At 41.4% G+C, this 22236-nt stretch overlaps 3 protein-coding genes across 8 annotated transcripts in view; 1 reads left to right on the top strand and 2 right to left on the bottom strand.

Annotated features, from left to right (window-relative positions):
• Positions 1 to 4450, bottom strand: part of fcho1 (FCH and mu domain containing endocytic adaptor 1) — a 40449-nt gene extending 35999 nt beyond the window's left edge. For all 3 annotated transcript variants that reach the window (XM_047822932.1, XM_047822933.1, XM_047822935.1), the window contains exon 1: positions 4299 to 4450. The gene's annotated coding sequence lies outside the window, so the exon portion shown is untranslated. The remainder of the gene's footprint in view (positions 1 to 4298) is intronic.
• Positions 4451 to 6487: 2037 nt separating this feature from the next.
• On the bottom strand, positions 6488 to 15327 carry znf692 (zinc finger protein 692). Of its 4 annotated transcripts, none has more exons than XM_047799846.1 (12): positions 15128 to 15327; positions 13048 to 13098; positions 11996 to 12185; positions 11257 to 11288; positions 10573 to 11046; positions 10408 to 10492; positions 9405 to 9545; positions 9251 to 9301; positions 9079 to 9157; positions 8338 to 8452; positions 7483 to 7582; positions 6488 to 7041 (listed from the first exon to the last, which is right to left on the bottom strand). In XM_047799846.1, the coding sequence occupies exons 3-12, from the start codon at positions 12160 to 12162 to the stop codon at positions 6831 to 6833; spliced, it is 1455 nt and encodes a 484-aa protein (XP_047655802.1). In that variant the 5' UTR covers positions 12163 to 12185; positions 13048 to 13098; positions 15128 to 15327; the 3' UTR covers positions 6488 to 6830. The 4 variants fall into 4 exon arrangements, with proteins under 4 accessions (XP_047655802.1, XP_027020712.2, XP_027020713.2 ...); XM_027164911.2 differs by lacking the exon at positions 15128 to 15327 and adding an exon at positions 13216 to 13275; XM_027164912.2 differs by lacking the exon at positions 15128 to 15327 and having other exon boundaries at positions 9405 to 9542; positions 13048 to 13287.
• The window catches only part of lpxn (leupaxin), a 9844-nt gene continuing 2525 nt past the window's right edge, over positions 14918 to 22236 (top strand). Inside the window, exons 1-6 of the mRNA XM_047799847.1 lie at positions 14918 to 14997; positions 19563 to 19642; positions 19741 to 19793; positions 20869 to 20968; positions 21125 to 21358; positions 22043 to 22216. Of these exons, the coding sequence (XP_047655803.1) occupies positions 14985 to 14997; positions 19563 to 19642; positions 19741 to 19793; positions 20869 to 20968; positions 21125 to 21358; positions 22043 to 22216 (654 nt within the window). The 5' untranslated portion in view covers positions 14918 to 14984. The remainder of the gene's footprint in view (positions 14998 to 19562; positions 19643 to 19740; positions 19794 to 20868; positions 20969 to 21124; positions 21359 to 22042; positions 22217 to 22236) is intronic.

Here is a 22236-nt window from a genome sequence, read left to right as displayed (position 1 = left end):
ACCCCCTTGGCACTGCCCTCTTTGGCAATGTGGTAAAACTGGCACGGAGTTAAAAGAGGACACTGCAGTGGAGAACACGAGAGACGGTGAAGCCCAAAACTCCAGAGGTTCTCCACAGAGCCGAGAGGATCGTCCCGATCCGCTTCTCGAGGACCGAGGGCCCGAGCTTAAGTAACGTTGGGTTTGTGCTGCACACTCACCTTATTAACACTTACACACTTCTGGTTCTCTAAGGGATCGTTTGATGATTGAGGGTTCTACATGGGGAGAACCGAAAGAACCCTAATACTTCTTACAAGGACCTTTATGTATAAAGAACCCTTGGAAAAGATTTCTCTCTCTCTCAGCATTTCTCTCTCTCTCTCTCTCTCTCTCTCTCTCTCTCTCTCTCTCAGCATTTCTCTCTCTCTGTCTCTCTCTCTCTCTCTCAGCATTTTTCCTCTTTCATCCCCCATTTCTCTGTCTCACACTCTCTCTCTCTCAGCATTTTTCCTCTTTCATCCCCCATTTCTCTCTCACTCTCTACATCACTCTCCATCAGTCTGTCTCTCTCTCTGCCAGTTTTAACTATTCCCCATCTCTCTTTTCTCTCTGAAGTAGGTGCACTTTGTCACTGACATTCAGTAAAATGACAATCAAGAAGCCCGAACGTGTGCATCTGTGTGTGTGTGTGTGTGTGTGTGTGTGTGTGTGTGTGTGTGTGAGACTCAGCACCGAGCTCAAAGCCTTCACTGTTCCCCATTAATGAGACCCTTGATGAACACACACACAGCTGACGGCTGTGTGAGATCAGTAGCAGGACCAAGACAGAGCCAAATCTCTTCACGTCAAGTATGTGTGTGTGTGTGTGTGTGTGTGTGTGTGTGTGTGTGTGTGTGTGTGTGTGTGTGTGTGTGTGTGAACGTCTCAGACAAAATGGCACAATTACAGCTCTTAGCAATTTTTTGTAGAAGGTGGTGTTGCCTGATGAGCAGCAGGTGACCAGGAATATCTGTCTCACACACACACACACACACACACACACACACACACACACACACACACACACACACACACACACACACACACACACAGTAAAAACGATTTTGCACTGTACTTTCAGGCACTGGAAATAAAAAAAGCTTTGCACACACAACAGGAAACAATACATTGTGGGGCCGAGCTACTGAAACCTGCGTAGTGCGACGAGTTGCAGAGTGGAACACAACACAACACGCTAATCTGTGAGATTTGATCAGAGCTGGAATTCACATAATCATAACACACCGCTTTTACAGCTAATGACCCGCATGGGTGACTATAAAAAACCCAGGGGTTACACTTAAAAACACGATTACACACATAACACACTTGACTGGAGCAATTAGAGGAAATAAACTCGCACGAGATCCAGCGCTGGTTTATAGTTACCTCCTGCTGCTGATGAGTGAAGGCAGCCAATCAGCTGCCAGCATTTTACACACACACACACACACACACACACACACACACACACACACACACACACACACACACACACACACACACAGTGAATGTTTTGTGTATTCGCTCCGGCTACACAGGATAAATCTGACTTTTTTGAGGTCTTCGTTCTCTTGAGGTTGCCAGATATTTCTTCTTTAAGAGATTTTAAGGGATAGAAGGATGAAATCCTGTTACTTTCTCAGTTTGTTTTTTCCATAAAAGCTAGAAGAAAAAGAACTTTGAATATATTCTGAATATTTCGCTGCAGAAATAGTCTACATTGTTGTAATCGTCTTTTTAACGGTTGTAACTTTTAGATTCGTTATTTCGCTTTCGTTTTCCGATTTTCCGACAATTTATCGGCTACATCGAGCTTTTTCATGTCAATGTTGTTGAGTTACTGAGTTTGGGATCCGGTTAAAGTCCGTATAAAGTTGCCTAATAACTCAGAGCTTGAAATAGGAAAGTAGGTACGTACAACGTTTTCTTTAACGAGTCTAATTCCGGTCTAATCTCGCACACCCGAGTAGAGCTCAGAGAGGGTGTGTAGGGCGGTTTTAGGTTTCTGAGTTTATAACGGCGATCTGAGGCTTCAAGCGACTGCACACGCTGACCGGCTGGGTTTCATATCAAAAACGTAACGACTACAGGGAACAAAAACGCAGCAAACTTTCGAAGATTTTAACTATTTCCTGGTAAAAACCAGACTGAAGAAGATACAGCGGGGTTGGGACAAAAGTCAGCCATCACACTTCTCCTTTTGGGGCCAATCGCATCAACGCCGCTTTAATGGATAACTAACATAACTAACTCATTAGCATAACTAACTCGCACTAATAAACACCCAAGGAAGAGCGTTTTTTGTTCTAATACAACAGGAATTTGCTGGAACTAGAAACTACCTACAATTTTTATGAATTGAAGAAAATTTGTCTTTTTTTTTTTTTTTTTTTAATTGGATTTAATTTCTTGAAAAATCCTTAAAACAAGTTTGTTCCTAGTCGCTTATAACAGCAATAAACAGTAACAGAGTTGAAGAATGGCGACGCCCTTATAACTGCCTCGTGGTGAAAACATACTGAAACTGGAGACTCCTTCAGGAAAACAAAACCATTTCGACAATTAAACACTTGTCTCATTCTCAGATCGTGTGAACAAGTCCATACGAATTAGCCTCGATAGGCGACGTCGGATTAAACGGTAACGTGAACGGAAACACCGGCACGTACGGTTCCTGTTAGACCCGTTTTATTTTCAAAGGGTTTTGAAATTTGATGACAGATCTGTGGTTGCCAGTGTCACTCTTTTTACACCAAACTGGTTTTGTTTAGGAACAAGGTTGCAAGTGGGAAAAAAGATAACAAATGCAAGAGTTAACAAATCGTGTCTGTGACGGAGAAAACCGCGTTTTAAAGCAATTAAATTGAATCTGATCGTAGCAGAATCAGTGATAAAGGTTGACTATCGTAACGTTCTGTAGACCTGAAGACTGAAACTGTATCGGATTGTCGCTGATTTATTGGTACATTAAAATATCGGATTAGACTGGAACTGTAGATCACATTGAGTGGATTGTTTTAGCAATAGGGGTGGGGGGGGTGTACTTCATGTCTTTTAGCACGATTTATGAGATTTAGTTGGGGCTGAAGAATTTGCACCCACACAATGACCAGTGACATTGAAAAGCATGACATCCAGGCATCTGGTCCCAACCTGGACCTCCTCATGCCCTCCACTGGGCAGAGCATCGTGTTACACACTTGTTACCTGTAATGTAGTGATAATGTAAGAGTGAGTGATGGGAGACGGAGAGAGAGAGAGAGAGAGAGAGAGAGAGAGAGAGAGAGAGAGAGAGAGAGAGAGAGGGAGACACACACAGAGACACACAGAGAGAGACACAGAGACAAACAGAGAGAGACACAGAGAGAGACAGAGAAACACAGAGACACAGACACAGAAACAGACAGACAGAGACACAGAGACAGACAGACAGACACAGAGAGAGAGAGAGAGAGAGAAAGAGAAAGAGAGAGAGAAAGAGAGAGAGACACACAGACAGAGAGACAGAGACACAGACAGAGACACAGAGACAAACAGAGACACACACAGACACAGAGAAACACACAGACACACACACAGACACAGAGAGACACACAGAGACACACAGAGAGACACACACAGACACAGAGAGACACACAGAGACACACACAGAGACACACAGCAACATCTCTCCCTGTCAAATGTGATGATCCCTAAAATGGAGCTGCAGCACTGAACCTCTGTAAGACGGAACAATGATGAGGTTGTGAGAATAAAATCGACTTATAAATAAATAAATAAATAAATAAATAAATAAATAAATAAATAAATAAATCCCGAATCCATCTGTCTAAAGATACACAATTACACACCAGAGCAACTTCCTACCATACAGCAGCACATTAAAACAGCACAACAAAGATAAGTTCATAATAACGAAACGTAGTAAATGTCGAGAAAACACAGATTTAACTATTTTGTAGGAAAGAACAAAGCTTTCTTTTTGACGAGACAAAACAAATAAATAAATGCTTCTTCATCCAACTGTTCAGCCAAACCTACATCGACCAAGGCTCTGTCCCAAATAGCGCTCGGCTCCCTTCATAAGTGCACTACGTGCGATTAGAAACAGGCGTCACGCGCACACCACGTAGTGCACTAGACTAATCAATACGAAGCGCTTTGGGACACATCGTGTATACGCGTTGGAGATGTGAACGGAAAAAAAATTAGATATAAATATTCTTATAACTTCACGTCTTTTTCAAGCGTTGAAAGAAAGAACGTAGTTTTACCTTTTGACAGAGAGAATAAAGAAGATATGGTTCATTTTTCCCGGTGACACGAAGCCTCCTCACACCGCGCTGTGCTCGGTGTGATCTGGTAGTAACGAGCCCCTGTCAGCGGCCAAAAAGCCCCCGCCCACCTCTTTTCTGATTGGCTGTTCTTTCGTCGCCACGGCAGAAAGGCATGGCAACCGTTAAAAGGCGGGATTCTAAAGGCGAGGAACCAGCCAATAGATTCGCGCGTTTTGTCGCACGTTCGACGCCCACCTGTTACAAAGCAGCGCTATTGGATAAAAACATGTCAATCACGTAGAGAGGCGGAAACTAAAGGGCTAGATTAGCATATTAATTATTATTATTATTATTTTAGAATTTTAATTCCATTCGATTCGATTCGATTCCAATGCTTTTATTTCTATGACTCTTTTTTTTTTTACAAACGACTGTCACAAAGCAGCTTTTACGGAACATGAACACAGAACAAGAGGTTATTATAAAGAACAATAGAAAGATTATTAAAATAATACACAAATTCAAGATTAATATTAGATATATTTAAATGTGTTTGTATTTATCCCTAATGAGCAAGTCTGAGGTGATTAGGGTGACCGTGGGGAGAAAAAACTCATTAAGATGGTGAAGGAACCTTGAGAGAAACCAGACTCAATGGTGAACCTCATCATCATATGGGTGACGCTGGAGGGTGTGATTATAAATATACAGTCTGATAAATGTATTGATGAGGTCATAGTTGTTGTTCTCAAAGACCACATGGAGTTGGTATCTCCTTTTTAGTATAACAGAGTCTAACAGGGGCTGGAACATCTCTAGACGCCTCAGGATCCTCACAGAGTCACCTTCGTCTCAGCGGAGGTCCAGAATCTTCATGGCACGGAAGACAATCGGAGCTGGTATTTTAAATAGGAAATCTCTTTGACTAAAGTGATCTGTGAATACAAATGAAAATCTAAACCGATTAATATGATATTTACATTATATGAAGCCTTCAATATAAGCCTGAAAATCATAATAAAGGGACGCAGATGTAGCATTAAATCAACACACTGACTTGACTTGTATTGAACACGTGTACGTATAAATTAGCTTAGTTTACATCAATAGAATACAAAGCATCGAATACTAATTGAAAGATAACACGCGATCCAGACAAATTTGGGTAAAGAACGTATGAAAGTATGAAGAAAAAAAACAAAAAACGTAAAAATGTCTTTGGTCGTGAGATGAGATCAGTGATCGCAAACAACAAGAAGACAAAAACAAACAATAAAAAAATGTCATAGCTGCTATGAGGTTTGTCGAATAATAATAATAATAATAATAATAATAATAATAATAATAATAATAATATTAATAATAATAATAAATTTACTTAATATAAATAAAAGCCACTGAAGGTTAGCACGCTTGCCTCACACCCTTAGGGTTTGGGGTTCGATTCCCGCCTCCGCCTTGTGTGTGTGGAGTTTGCATGTTCTCCCCATGCCTCGGGGTTTCCTCCGGGTACTCCGGTTTCCTCCCCCGGTCCAAAGACATGCATGGTAGGTTGATTGGCATCTCTGGAAAATTGTCCATAGTGTGTGTGTGTGTGAGTGAATGAGAGTGTGTGTGCCCTGTGATGGGTTGGCACTCCGTCCAGGGTGTATCCTGCCTCGATGCCCGATGACGCCTGAGATAGGCACAGGCTCCCCGTGACCCGAGTAGTTCGGATAAGCGGTAGAAGATGAATGAATGAATGAAAAGCCACTGAAAGTTGCTGTAAATTTTTATTTAAAGTCTCACAGTTCAGCTACAAATACGGTACCTGAAAAATATCCTCAAGGTCATTTTGAAGGACGTTTGCATTTATGTTGACATCTACAGCATGTCCTGACTGTCTTTATTCTTAAGATCTACGTACTGGATCTTCGTCATATAATCAGACATAAAATCATGCTTTAATACACAGTCTGCTGCAGGAATTTCTATAATATTTCATTAGAATCTTGAAAGCTTGCTGTAATCTCAGACTAACCAAATAATCTCTTTCTCTCCATCTGTATTTATATTCAGTTACATCCCTAACAGCCAAGAGCTGCTGCTGTAATCCTAAAGCCCACCCTGTGCTCATCCCAGCACTTATATAATCTCTATATACGTAACCAGAGTTTTGTTAACATGGGAATAAACACGAGTCCAGATGGTTGAAACCTTTTAATTAAGACTTGAAAAGACATACAGAATAATTCTTGTCCTTAATCAGCTTGTTGAATATGGAGTGTTGTGGAATTTGGAGTATGTGACGCTGGACTATTTCCATAAAGCGAATGAGAGCACTCTGACCGTGGGATGTTGATTGTGTTGAGGTAAAGTTACCCCTTGTGTAGTGTCTCCACGAAAAGGGTTCAGTAAGTTCCGATTTAATCTTTGCTCCGCCCACTTTTCTTAAAAGGCGCCACCGGAAAAGTCCACCTGTCGGAAGTTTGCAAACGGTGAACCTTTAATACTGACGCATGCTTAATTTTAACTCAAGGCTCAAGAAGGTCAAAGGTCGTTGGCTGTAGGCTCTTTCGGAAGGTCAGGGGTCATGTGATCTGGGTGGCTTTTACTCCGATGTGCGGTCACGTTGTCCCTCTTTTCGAAGCGGCGGCCACAGATCTCGCACGCAAACTGGTAGCTGCGCTCGGCATCGTGTTTACGCATGTGCCAGTTCAGGGATGCTTTCTGACGGCAGGTGAAACCACACACCTCGCACCTGAGAAAAACACACACACACACACGCACACACACACACGCACACACACAGGAATGTGAGATGCAAGCACTTCACCCCATACCCCCCCCCCCCCCCAAAAAAAAAAAAAAAAAAAACACAGACATGTCTACACCAAGACTCAGCCACACAGAGCCAACAACTGTACTGTGCTTGTATCACAAATCATGCTATATGCTGTACATCTTAATGACTGACACACACAGAGGCCACGCCTCCTTCACTAAGATTGACAGACACAGAGGCCACGCCTCTTTCACTGAGACTGACAGACACAAAGACCCACACTGGGACAGAGAGTGTACAAAAGCCTTTCTAGTTTATTCAGTCTCTCATTCAGCCAGACACAATGTTTGTTTGTGTGTGTGTGTGTGTGTGTGTGTGTGTGTGTGTGTGTGTGTGTGTGTAAGGATGTTCTCTTACTGCAGTGGTTTTTCTCCTGTGTGGATTCTGCGGTGGATGCTCAGGTTGCTGCTGGTGCGAAAGGCACGAGCGCAGAATTCACAGATGTAGTCTCGTTGATCTAACACACACACACACACACACACACACACACAACTTTGACATACATCACATCTAGATTATTGTCACCACACACTAGCTTACATCATTCATCAATCTTTTGCTCACCACAGGGAGGAAACATCAAAGTGTTTTACTCGGGATATTAATAACCAATAAACACAATAAGAAAGTCACAATAAAATGCAGGATACTGAATGTTTCTGGAAAGTGTGTTGAAGTTGGAGATTAAATACAGAGCTGAGATTTACTCAGGTGTATAAATGATATAGCAAACTATGAGAAGTTAATTATGCTGTGTGGGAAAAAAATGTTACAGATCACAGATCCTTATTTACATAAAGTTAAACCTGTCTCTACATTGTCGTGTCGCAGACATGGACACGCCCGCATCCGGTCGCAGACATGGACACGCCCGCATCCGGTCGCAGACATGGACACGCCCGCATCCGGTCGCAGACATGGACACGCCCGCATCCGGTCGCAGACATGGACACGCCCGCATCCGGTCGCAGACATGGACACGCCCGCATCCGGTCGCAGACATGGACACGCCCGCATCCGGTCGCAGACATGGACACGCCCGCATCCGGTCGCAGACATGGACACGCCCGCATCCGGTCGCAGACATGGACACGCCCGCATCCGGTCGCAGACATGGACACGCCCACAACCGGTCGCAGACGTGTCCACGCCCACATACGGTCGCAGACACTCACTGTCGCTCATGTCGTCACAAGTCGCAGCGTAACTCACCGCTGTGAAGCTTCTCGTGTTCTTTAAGGTGCTTCTTGAAGTTAAAGGACTTTCCACAGGAGGGCTGAGAGCAAGTGAAAGTCTTTTGCTGGAAGTGCTGGTACTTCATATGGTGCTGAGACGAGAGAGATTAGTGACAGCACATTAGTGACTTTACACAAATAAATAATAAACATCTAACATTTAAGAACAGTTAATACTGTAGAAGAGTCACATGGCTCTGTATTATTTAGGGCCGATCGTTATGGTAACGCAGCGTTTCCAGCCGTGATTACACATGACATCGTATGATAATAATAATAATAATAATAATAATAATAATAATAATAATAATAATAATAATGTGACTTTGGAGTAAAACATCAGATCCCAATTTTATGACACATTATATGTTTTATTGCATAAATTAGAAAGAGATTGTTATTTACAGAAGGAGTCTCCAGTGTCAGAGAATCTGTAACATGTCTTGACTATAAAGAATCATTACAACTGAGCAACTGATGGTTAAGGGCCTTGCTCAGGGGCCCAGCAGTGGCAGCTTGGTGGACCTGGGGTTCGAACCCATGACCTTCCGATCAGTAGCCCAACACCTTAACCACTGAGCTACCACATCCCACATTTAATACGACTAAAGAAAGAGGAATCGACTTAACATCAAACGTCAGGCCGTTAAACGTAACTCTAAATGGATAAAAATGTACAAGAAGAATAAAACTGTTACAGGTCTTAAAGGACACCCACATTGAGGTACTGACGACTAGAAAAGATCTTCCAGCAGCCGTCGACCTCGCAGGGTAAAATGAGCTTAGGAGCTGGTTTTCTAATAAAAAACAAAACAAAACAAAAAGCAATAAAGGGTAAACCACTGGATTGACATGACAGTGAAATGTAAAGTACATATTAAACTCCACACCTTTTCCTCCTGCTGCTCATCTGTGAAACCTCATCTCTCTCTGAACGCTGTCTGAAACATCAGATCAGTTTAAAGGTGTGAAAATGAAGAATGGCGTCTGTAATGAGTGTAAACTGTTCAACTGGATCTTTATTAAAGTAAATCTGAAAGCCACCTGCAGGCTTTTCTCCTCGCTCCTACGCTCCTCCTGCACGTCTCAGGAGCATCTTCTCTCCTCTCGCACCCTCTCGTGGTGGAGTTCGGTACTGCAGCCTGTAGCACTGTTACACCGCGACCCTCAAAATCCTCTTCACTACTAATGTAAGAGTCTGCTATTATTTTGTTGTGCCGTAGAGAACAACGTGCTCTCTCTCTCTCTCGTTCTCTATCTATCTCTCTATCTCTCTATCTATCTCTCGTTCTCTATCTATCATATCATATCTATCTATCTATCTATCTATCTGCCCACATTCTCCCTCCATCTATCTGTCTGTGTCTATTTCTCTATATGTTCATACGTGTCTTTCTCTCGTTCTCTCTCGCTCTCTGCTCACATTCTTCCTCCCCCAATCTATCCATCTGTCTGTCCATCTGTGTCTTTCTCTCATTATCTATCTATCTATCTATCTATCTATCTATCTATCTATCTATCTATCTATCTATCTATCTATCTATCTATCTATCTATCTATCTATCTATCTATCAGATATCAGTGTAGAGTTCTGCACAGTACGGACAGATCCTGTACACAGAGCCTGAGTCTAAAGCTTTCTCCTCTATTATATTATCAGCTTTTTAATACAATAATATCAGTGTTCTGCTTTAAGTCATTCAAATGTATTCGTTGCATTCGAAGCGCTCATATTATTTATTCTGCGTTCTGCTCGTTTAGTCGTTCGGTATTTAAATCCTCAAGCTTGCTCACAGAATAGAAGAATATTTTAAAATACGACCGGAAAAAAACATAAATTACGTGTCATATATTTGTAGATGTTAAAGATTCCCTTTGCCACTGTTTTATTTTATTGGATGCTACGTATAGAATATTAAACTCTATTAAAATCGATTTCCCCTCTCAATATTTATATCATGCCACTTTATAAATGTATAGACAAGTCGAGTTGTTTGTGTTTTGTGACCGCAACACTACAGCTTTCAACTTTTACGCCAATCTGTACCTGATCTCTGGAGCCGAGGCCAGAAGAGACGCATCGATTCCTTCCTGTGAACTTGTGACCTGTTTGTTGCTGTCGCACGAATGTTCTGCAAGACGTTCAGAAAGGTTACATGATAATGAGTCATCAAGTAAAAATGACTCGTTATTATTTTATCTTGTGGTTTACCATGTTCCTCATTTCCTCCTGAGGCTGACGAGGTGATTCGCTCCATCTCTAAGCCTTGTCCGAATCTAGCAGTGCTTCTATCATCATCACTTTTTCCTCTTGCGCTCCTCAGGCTCCTCGTCCCACACGCCTCGTCTTGTTTCGCACCTTTCATCCGTCGTTCTCTGGTCCTCCTCAACCCTAAAGGAGCAGCACTTCCCTGTTCGCTCTGCTCTCCGTCGTCGTCCCTCTGGGTGTGTATCGGACTCCAGGTGAACGCGTGTTCGCCTTCGCAGACGTACGTCAGACACAGTTCAGCCGTTTCAGACAACCTTGTGGAGGTTTCAGGATCCAGCAGACTCTCCTTCACGTCCTGTCTGTGCAGGTCAGGCTGCAGTCTCGGGGTCAAACTGCACTGCTGGCTGTGACTGTGGACCATCAGGATTAGCTGATCCAGAGAAGCCACGGTTACAGAAATCACTTCATTCCCATTACCTACATGAGACACAGATATCTTATCAGAACGCCTCCTTAAGGGTTCCTTGGATGATCGATAGATCTTGCTTTATAAAGGAACTTTACTCTGAAAACATCTGCTAAAAGTTTGAAGAGTTTCCTCATCTTTCAGATGCTAGAAGGAATCATATCTCTGAAAACATTCATCTTTATTCCGAATGCTTGTTAAAGAAATAGTCTTTACGCTACCTGATCCTGGGCTGCACACTTTGCAGGAGTAACTGTTGAGAAAAAAAACAAAACAAGGAATTATAAATTAAATCCACCACAAAAATGCATCTCAATGTCACAGTGACGCATTCATAACAATACTGACTACATGCAGCAGTGACTACATGTCTTTAATATATATAATTTAATAATAATAATAAGTAAAGAGTCTGGGGGTGCACGGCGGCTTAGTGGTTAGCACATTTGCCTCACACCTCCAGGGTTGGGGGTTCGATTCCCGCCTCCGCCTTGTGTGTGTGGCGTTTGCATGTCCTCCCCGTGCCTCGGGGGTTTCCTCCGGGTACTCCGGTTTTACTCCCCTGTGAGTGAATGAGAGTGTGTGTGCCCTGTGATGGGTTGGCACTCCGTCCAGGGTGTATCCTGCCTCGATGCCCGATGACGCCTGAGAAAGCCACAGGCTCCCCGTGACGCAAGAAGTTCGGATAAGCGGTAGAAAATGAATGAATGAAGTAAGGAGTCTCCAGTGTAAGCGCTGTGAGGTTTACTGACAGAAGAAAGCTTTCAGGATGGACATCAATAGCAGAAAATAAAAACGAGAGGATAGTGAGGGTTGTTTATAGCTGCAATAATGTAGTTTGATTTGCAGTTTAATGTCCAGGAATACAATCTGCTTTACGGAAGGATCAGCTAGCAATTATATTCTTATAACAACATGAGACATGTGCAATGTTTCGTTCCTTATTTCTATTATCGTTACCTGTCCAGCAGAAACTGTGCAAGCTCTGAATGGAGAGAGAAACCCAGCTGGTCCTTGAGTTTACTCCAGCTCTCGGGCCATGACCCGAGTCGCACCCGAAACTTACTCCTCCTGGCGTCCAGCTCTCTGCGACGCTGCCTGCGATGAGCCTCTTTATTCGACGACATGATGAAGAGAACACATACACGTCCTAGAGGAAAAATGTAAATAAAGCAATTCTTTAATAAGGAGTCTGTGCTCATTAACAACAACATATCTGTTTCCTTCGAAGCTGTTGAGCTTTCTAGATCATGGTTGGTATTCTTACTTGAAGAATGATTGATTACATTACAAAAAAAGTATGATGTTCCACAAGGGTCCATACTCGGCCCCCTGCTGTTTGCTTTTTCACACGCTGCTGTAACTGAGTCAAATCGTTGACTTCAATTATTTCTACTATTAGAAATAATTAGTATTTTCTGCCTTTAAATTACATTATTATGTAGATGATACACAGCTGTACATATAAAGCTACCAGTTACTTATTCCACTTGTAATCTTTCTCTGTTTGCAAGACTTTCCAAAAAACAAAACCCAACATAATAAAATACACCAGAAATCTGTCTGAAAATTGTAATAATCTATCTGGCAACCCTAAAACATTAATCAACCTCAATCTGGCAACCCTATAACATTAGCCTTCATTTACAAAGTTATCGCTAACTTAAGGGGGTAATATTTAGGCTGTGGCATATAAACCTCTCTCAGGTCAAAAAGGGGTATTTAGTCAGTTTCTATTTCCGATACAACATTTCAAATAAACAGTTAGCTTAGAAAAATACATTTTGCTAAATGTTTTAGCATTTTCTTGGGTTAGCAAAGCACGGTCACGTGATTACGGGTCGCCATGGTGACGTACTCCAAAGTACGTATATCCGGCGTTCGAATTCGCCATTGTCCTTTTTATTTCCTTTAACTTGAATTAGCAAAACAATAAATAATACGTCGACAGCTACAAACGCACATAAAACATCAACAAATGGGAATAAATAGTGGTTTAAATGGCCGCTTACCTCTTCATGCACACTGTAGTGATGGTGGGCCCCACCTGGCTGCGGTTGCCCCTTTAAGAAAGTGAACAATAAAAACACAATAAATGCGAATAATAAAACCCGCAATAGAGTCAAATTAATGCGGGTTTAACAAAAGCATAGACTTTAATTCATGTTTTGCTTTAATGCCTGTCACGGAAGTCAGAATATCCACGACAAGCCCCTTAAAATAACAGGAAGTGTTATTGTGTTAGCCGCAAGGGTTCATGGGAAATGTAGTCGTTTAGAGCAATTCGAGTTCCCTCTTATTTGAAAATCTTAATATTGCATTTGAAAGCATGTAAAGAGCTTTTTGTTTGTTTGTTTGTTTGTTTGTATTTTGATGAAAAGTAAAAAATAAGATGAGCTACTTATCTGTGTACAAAATCTTATTCTGATATTCAAGCAAGAAAGACATAAAGATTTCACAAAACATGTACTACATGCAAATACCCAGATTGTGGACACACACACACACACACACACACACACACACACACACACACACACACACACACACACACACACACACACACACACACACACACACACACACACACACACACACACACACACACACACACACACACACACACACACACACACACACAGACATACACATACACACACACATACACATATACATATACACATACCCACACTCACTCACACTCACACACACACACACACACACACACACACACACACACACACACACACACACACACACACACACACACACACATACACATACACACACAGACACACACATACACACACACATGCGCACACACACACACACACAGATTACGTCTCAACATGCACAAATCACGCGTGTTAATTATGAAGACATCAGTTGAAAGGTCTATGTTACTTTATTCTGCTTATGATCTCAGTGGATCAGTGGACATAATGCTCATGTATTCACTTCTAAGAGCAGGTTAGAGCAAACAAACTAATAGTAATTTCCTTCAGGTAACTGAGAACCCAAGTTTAATATAAAGAACCCAGAGGAATCTGGAGAAACCCCAGGAACCAGACAACTCATAAAATATCAGAGAATCAAGTGAAATCTGGAGAGCCCAGAGGTAACCAGAGAACCCAAAGGAAACCAGAGAACCTGAAGGAAAACTGAGAACCCAAGTTTAATATAAAGAACCCAGAGGAATCATCTGGAGAGCTCATAGGATACCAGAGAACCCAGAAGAATCCACAGAACCTAGAGGAAAACTGAAAATATCAGATAATCTATTGAAATCTGGAGAACACAGAGAAACCCAGAGACCCCAGTGGAAACCAGAGACCTTGGAGGATACCATAGAACACAGAATAATACAGAGGAATCTGGAGAAACCAGATGAAACTCAGGAACCCAATGAAACCTACAGTAGAGAACCTGGAGAAAAGCAGAAAACCAGAATTAAAAAAGAAAAACCAGAGAATACCAGAGAACCAGAAAACCCAGAGAATACCAGAGAACTTTAGGGGAAACAGTTAACACACACACACACACACACACACACACACACACACACACACACACACACACACACACACACACACACACACACACACACACACACACACACGCCAAGAGGAGAACAAGCACAGACAATTTACAGAGACAGAAACTCAGTCTAAATGTTCTCGTAAGGTCAGGTTCTTGTTAGGTTCTGCTCAGCATCATGCTGAATGTGCAGTGTCATGATGTATCATAGAACCGATTATCAACACATGCTTAGTGGTAAAAGATCAGTAGAAATATTAAACTCCCTGATGAGAAAATAAATGCTCTAAACAGTAAAAACAGGAAGTTGGGTAAAGTTGTAAGGTTTGCAAAGTTGTGAGAATTTGACAGGAAGAGGAAGTTACAGTTTCTGTGGTTGGTGTTGCCTAAACTAAATCACTCTGGTGCTGTCATGGACGAGCTCGGTGAGTGTCTGATTAAACAGTAACTCGTTTTTGGTGTAAATAATGGGATTCTTCATGAATTTGGGATTTTATCATCAAATCATGATGTGATTAATTACTGAAGTAATCATGAGGTGTGGTGAAGTTGTACCTGATAGATGTTTGGGATCGTAGGGATCGTCGAAAGTATTCAGGAATGGTGAATAAAAATGTTGAATAAAAGAAAGAGTTTTTTTTGTGCACTTAAACAACTTTCCTTTGAAGCCATGATGAGCTCAGAGAAGTGACCGTGACAAACAGGTCCTGATTCGCTTTTCTAACTTCTGTAATGTATCGGGATTAAAACACGATCGTCACTCGTCCTGTCACTGAACCGTGGTGCGGAAATTTACACAATTTTCTCGGTAGATTAGTTACACAGGAAACACACTGATATTTTGTTTTATTTCTGATACCGAAACCTCACACATCGGGCTGAGCTGATACTCCTCAGATATATTTATCTTTAGGTTCTTCTGGGTTCTCTAGATTCCTCTGGGTTCTTTGGTTTCCATCAGGTTCTCTGGTATCATCTGGGGTCTCTTTTTTCCTTCAGGTTCTCTGGATATTTTCAGGTTCTCTTGTTTCCTTCAGTCTCTCCAGAAAACCCAAAGAATACCAGAGATCTTGAGGGAAGCAGATTCTCTTTCTTTAGGTTCTTTTGTTTCCTTCAGGTTCTCTGGTTTTCTTTAGGTTCTCTCGTATCCTCAGGAGTATTGTGCTTCCTTCAGGTTCCCTGGTTTTCTTTAGGTTCTCTTGTTTCCTTCAGGTTCCCTGGTTTTCTTTAGGTTCTCTTGTTTCCTTCAGGTTCCCTGGTTTTCTTTAGGTTCTCTCGTATCCTCAGGAGTATTGTGCTTCCTTCAGGTTCCCGGGTTTTCTTTAGGTTCTCTTGTTTCCTTCAGGTTCTCTTGTTTCCTTCAGGTTCCCTGGTTTTCTTTAGGTTCTCTTGTTTCCTTCAGGTTCTCTTGTTTCCTTCAGGTTCCCTGGTTTTCTTTAGGTTCTCTCGTATCCTCTGGAGTCCCGTACTTCCTTCGGGTTCTCTGGTTTTCTTTGGTCTCTGGAATCCTCTGGATTCTCTGGTTTACTTTTGGTTCTGAGGTTTCCTCTGGGTTCTCTGGTGTCCTTGCATCCCTCGGGTTTCCTCTGGGTTCTTGGCTTTCGTTCAGGTTCTCTGGTATTCTCTGGGGTCCCAGGTTTCCTTTCAGTCTTCAGGTTTCTTCTGGTTTCTCCACCCAAAAACGTGTTAAGTCTACTCTGTAAACACAACTTACACAAACCTGTAGCTATCACACAGAACTCACAATTCCATATTTATATTATAAATGACAACGTTGAAAACTTTGAGCTTTTATTTTAGAGACGAACTTTACGAAATCTGGGATTACTTAGGAATCAGATGCTTTAAGACTATCAGCTTTGTAGCTCAGATGCGGGGCCATGAAACGCCGTTAGTTTAACTGAATTTAATTTAATTTAATGTCTTTAAACCATTAACCTGTCTCTGTTTCCGAGTGAAGTGATGTGATATCGTGCAGTTCTCATGGCTTTGTGTCTTCGCTATTTGTACATAAAAAAAATCTGCATTGTCAAGAGAGAGTCGAGTCAAGCGTCAAGAAGCTTTTATTGTCATTACAAACATATATAGCTGTTGCAGTTCACAGTGAAACGAGACGACGTTTCTGCAGGACCAGGATGCTACATAGAACAAAGACAGAGCTGAGGACTTAGTAAGTAAGTCCTACTGTAGATACATAAAGTGTATCTGTACAACCTGGTGCAAACAGTGCAGAACAAGATAAAACAAGACAATATACAAAAACAGTGTGTAAATAAAAAGTTCAGGATGATTTGTTTGTTTTGAGTTTATACGTGTACTGGCTGGATAGTTAGCTAAGCTAGCATAGGAAGCGTGTTAGCCTGATACACAAGAATTTTGCTATTTTCAGGGTGAGACTTTTGTCCACAGATCTTCGAGTTGTAAACAGTTTTAGACTTGAGTTTACGTTACAAGTTAATAGGTGTGGATTGCTAACTTGTCCTTTTAACCTGTATATGCATTTTGTAGCCTAGTGATTAAGGTGCTGAGGCACCGATCAGAAGGTTGTGAGTTCGAATCCCACGTCCACCAATCTGCCACTGTTGGGCCCCTGAGCAAGGTCCTTAAACCTCAATTGCTTTGTTGTATAAGAAAAATGACATAATATAAGTCATTCTGGATATAAGAGCGTCTAGGACGCATAGGACATGCCTATCAGAAGGTTGTTTGATCTCAGGTCCACCAAAATGCCATTGTTTGATCCCAAGTCCACCAAAATTTAAATAGACGATAAATGTGAGCCAGCATTAATGTATTCAATGCTAGAGATTTAAGCACTTGTAAAACAGCATGTAAACAGGTTGATATGATGGTGCTGTAGACATGGATGTAAATTGGAAGAGTGTGTATTTGGTGCGGGTCATTGGTCCATGCAGTTGATTGTGCATGTGTGTGTGTGTCTTTCTGTGTGTGTGTTTTGTGCTCAGAACAGTTCAGATCAGGTATTGAGGAGTCTGATGGCTTGTGGAAAGATGAAGCTCTGATTATATGACTATTTTACTATATCGTGATAACATTGACGTCATTCAGCAGCTTACAGTTATCTCATTTATACAGCTGAACAATTTAGGGTTCAGAGCCTTGCTCAGGGGCCCAGGAGTGTACCTGGGATCCGAACTCACGACCTTCCGATCAGTTCAACACCTTAACTCAGGTCCGAGCGCCCGTCCTTCCGATCAGGAGTCCAACACGTTAACCACTGAGCTACCACTTCTCCTTATGCACACATCACTCCTGTTAAATACTGTACAATAACACAGACCTGTGTGTGTATTATATATATATATAAAACACATACACACTGATAAATCAGTACTGTTTTTTTCCTTCATCTCAGAAATCCAAGTCGTAATGAAATGCTGCTGAAAGTAACCCGGTTTTTCAGGTCTACATTTTACAGGCTGCCCGTAAATCTTCAGTACAGCCGAAGTTCGCTGAACTGATTACATGTCACTAAGTTTGCGGTTAGAGGATGTTTGAGCGAGCGACAAAATAAGTGCGCTCGGGTTTTCAGCACATTACTGAAACCTGCTTATTTCCATTTTAGACTTCTTGTTTCTCGTGTTTTTTTTTTTTTTTTTTTTTAAATTGTTCGCCAGCACGAGGAAGCACAGCACAGATTCCTCATGGTTCGATCACGATCGTTAAAATTTTACGTTACAGGAGGTGAAATTGCGGTCATTCGGTTAGTTCCACAAGCTGCTGCTTTGGTAACAAATGTTCAGTCACAACCGGATGTGTGTGTGTGTGTGTGTGTGTGTGTGTGTGTGTGTGTGTGTGTGTGTGTGTTTAGTTCTTGCTTAGTTACAGTACAAACAATTAACATAACAACACACCCAGACTCACACTCACTAGATACACAACTTCACCTAAACCTAATGATATCAATATCACCAAATGAACATTTTCGGAAGCAATCCCCTTCATCACATAAAGCTCTAACTGTAAAGTTTCTCAGCATCACGATAAGATGTGACTTATTAACCTCAACAGAGGAAACTCAGAGTATGTTTAGGGAACAACTGTTTATAGCTGCTATAACGGAACCAAGAACTAACTTCACTTTGTAGATGTTTCATAACACATCAAGTGGCTCTTTCGTCCCTCTGCTGCGGCTCCCTGTAGATTTAGAAAATAAATATTTAATTGAAATTTATTTTATTTTAGTTAGTTAGTTTAAAAAAAAGTAATTCTAAATTCTAAGATCGTGATGCTCTTGTAACATTAAAATAAACCGTGTTTAATTTGTTTGTCGCTCAAAACACGCGTCGTAACCGCCGACTCGCGAAATCCGACACACAGAAGCAGACGCGTTTTTGGTTCGCTGCAGCCGGAGAGTTAAAATTTTGACGTCATGAATACGAAGAGGACTCGATTAGACTTTGAACATTTTATTTGAACGTAACCTTCAACCCAGCGACTTTTTTTGTTAAAGTTAGTTCAAACCGTTCAAAATATTTTTGTTTGCTTGCAGAAATAAAAATTCGTTTACTCGGTAGCAGTTCGTTGATTTCATAAATGCGACACATTACAGTTTTTTCTATACTTTCTATAAAGGTAAAAAACGACATAAGCAGTGTTCTTTTTATTTTAGATGTCAAAAGGGTTTTTTTTTTTATGTGGTAAACGGGTCCAAATGGCTTTGAGTGTTTAAGGTTGCCGACCCCTGGGATAGACTATGTGTGTATTATGCTTATAATAGCCTGAAATAAAAATGCAATTTAGCTCAGTTATATTTTTAATTTCATCTGACTATATAAGCATATTTCATATACGTTTTTTTTTATTATTATTGATTGCAAGTTTGTGAGTTTAGATCTCACCCTCGGTCTCTGCTCGTTTTCTAGAATCTTAATCTAACCATAACTTCTCTCAGTCTTTATCGGTTTCTTTATGAACGTAAGATAAATGTAAATGTTGTATATTGTGTATGTCTGTAAACTGTACACAGACATGCTGCTGGAGGAGTTGGCGGCAAACACCACGAAAAAGGACTCGGATAAAAAGCTCAGCCTGAACTTGTCTGCTCAGGTCAGGACATGTTCACACTGTCACGCACCAGAATGTCCAGCATGACAATTCAGGAACATAATTTGCATGTTATTATAATATTAAACGCTGTTATTCAGACCTCAGGTACCGGTGCGACATCAGGACAAAGCAGCACTCAAAATGTGTACAGGTAAGAACTTTACAGTCGAGTGTTTTATTCCTCTTACACTACAATTTGCACACACACTTGCCGTTTTTATTAACTAACGAATGGCACAATGCCTTTTAATGTCATTCACATTTCATCTCCTCATCTCTTACATGACTGGATGCTGAAAAACCCTTTGACCTGTATGTGCTTTCAGGAAACCCTTTTTAACCTAGAAAAAGTCAATGTAACCTCTGTACTCTTCTACCGCTTACTCTGAATTACACTTACTCTCAATCATTCGGTTTTACTCTTACTCTGAACTCTTTACTTTTACACTTACTCTGAATTCTTTACTTTTACACTTACTCTGAATTCTTTACTTTTACACTTACTCTGAATTCTTTACTTTTACACTTACTCTGAATTCTTTACTTTTACACTTACTCTGAATTCTTTACTTTTACACTTACTCTGAATTCTTTACTTTTACACTTACTCTGAATTCTTTACTTTTACACTTACTCTGAATTCATCAGTTTTACACTTACTCTGAATTCTTTACTTTTATACTTACTCTGAATTCTTTACTTTTACACTTACTCTGAATTCCTCAGTTTTACACTTACTCTGAATTCTTTAGTTTTACTCTGAATTCCTCTGTTTTACAATTAGACCGAATTCTTCTTTTTGCACTTACTCAGAAATCATCTCTTTAATTTTATTTTAAATTCTTTAGTTTTTGCACTTACTCCAAATTCTTTAGTTTTTACACTTACATGAATTCAGCATTTTTGGATGGAACCTCCATTATCACAGTCAAAATAATCAATAAAACCTGCATAAAGCTAGATAAAGTTTCTCAGTAACACAATAAGAAGTGGCTTCTTAACTTCGATAGAGGAAACGGAGAGTCCGTTAAGGGAACATCTGTTTATAGCAGCTTATCACGTAAAACTGATTCCATGAACTAACTTTGTTTCGTGGATGTTTCATAACAACACGACACAACAAGTGCTTCTTTAATAAATTCCTCCCTTTTCACTTACTTGCATACAAACTTTGTTTTTTAAAGAAACATTGATTCGAATATATATTTTTAAATAATTTCTGTCAGTCAATTGCCTGCTCGGACCTCGGCCGAGGTGATGAGTCCTGGGACGGCCACTCGAGAACTGGACTCCATCATGAATGAAATGCTGGGGCTGAACCTGGAGGTGAGTCTCAGCACTCAGTCTGAAATTACTGGTAAAATCCACTAGAGGGCAGTACTGATTTACACGTAAGATTTGATTGAAAATCATGTTTCTGCCAAATGTTATTTTGTGTAAAATATATTATATTTAAATAAAATCCCTAATCCTGTGTCTAAGGTCTCAGATCTGCTATCATTTGCTCCGAAGTCTGAAAAAGACAAAAAGTCAGAAGACAATAAAGAAACCACAGGAAACAGTGCGCAGGACGTTCCAGCAGAAAAGAACCCGTCCAAGGACATGGACGCAATCGACAACCTGCTAGGAACACTGAGCTCAGATATGGAGAAGATGGGAGTGCGCACTATGGCCAAGGGACACTGTGCTTCCTGTGGGAAGTGCATTGCTGGCAAGGTTAGTGAGACAGACATATATATATGTGGCTCTAAGACATGTGGGACAGGTGTGGCAGATGTAGGTGTGGCTCTAGGGCATATGGGACAGGTGTGGCAGATGTAGGTGTGGCTCTAGGGCATATGGGACAGGTGTGGCAGATGTAGGTGTGGCTCTAAGACATGTGGGACAGGTGTGGCAGATGTAGGTGTGGCTCTAAGACATATGGGACAGGTGTGGCAGATGTAGGTGTGGCTCTAAGACATGTGGGACAGGTGTGGCTCTAAGACATATGGGACAGGTGTGGCAGATGTAGGTGTGGCTCTAAGACAAATGGGACAGGTGTGGCAGATGTAGGTGTAGCTCTAAGACATGTGGGACAGGTGTGGCAGATGTAGGTGTGGCTCTAAGACATGTGGGACAGGTGTGGCAGATGTAGGTGTGGCTCTAAGACATATGGGACAGGTGTGGCAGATGTAGGTGTGGCTCTAAGACAAATGGGACAGGTGTGGCAGATGTAGGTGTAGCTCTAAGACATGTGGGACAGGTGTGGCAGATGTAGGTGTGGCTCTAAGACATGTGGGACAGGTGTGGCAGATGTAGGTGTGGCTCTAAGACATGTGGGACAGGTGTGGCAGAAAGGACATTTCTGTGTGTATTAGCACATGATTATCACCTGAGTCCAGTGTCCTGTCCTGTCTGTAGATGATCACAGCTCTGGGGCAGGTGTGGCACCCGGAGCACTTTGTGTGCGTGGTGTGTAAAGAGGAACTCGGCAGTAAAGGGTTCTTTGAGCGGGACGGGAAGCCGTACTGTGAGACCGACTACCAGAACATGTTCTCACCACGTTGTGCATACTGCCAAGGCCCGATTTTACAGGTAACACTCATAAGTACACT

Source organism: Tachysurus fulvidraco, chromosome 14 (genome assembly GCF_022655615.1).
Source record: "Tachysurus fulvidraco isolate hzauxx_2018 chromosome 14, HZAU_PFXX_2.0, whole genome shotgun sequence".
In the NCBI taxonomy this organism is placed as follows: Eukaryota; Metazoa; Chordata; class Actinopteri; order Siluriformes; family Bagridae; genus Tachysurus; species Tachysurus fulvidraco.
The sequence above is the reverse complement of the archived record's forward strand: the minus strand, read 5'-3'. Positions and strand labels throughout refer to the sequence as shown.

What these genes read in the sequence shown, in the direction of transcription:
- znf692 (XM_047799846.1), bottom strand. Translation starts at nt 12,162, where the DNA reads ATGTCGTCGAATAAAGAGGCTCATCGCAGGCAGCGTCGCAGAGAGCTG. An exon ending in AGGAGGAAATGAGGAACATG is followed by an intron (nt 10,493 to 10,572) that starts GTAAACCACAAG and finishes AACGTCTTGCAG; the next exon opens with AACATTCGTGCGACAGCAAC. An exon ending in ACAGGAGAAAAACCACTGCA is followed by an intron (nt 7,042 to 7,482) that starts GTAAGAGAACAT and finishes TGTTTTTCTCAG; the next exon opens with GTGCGAGGTGTGTGGTTTCA.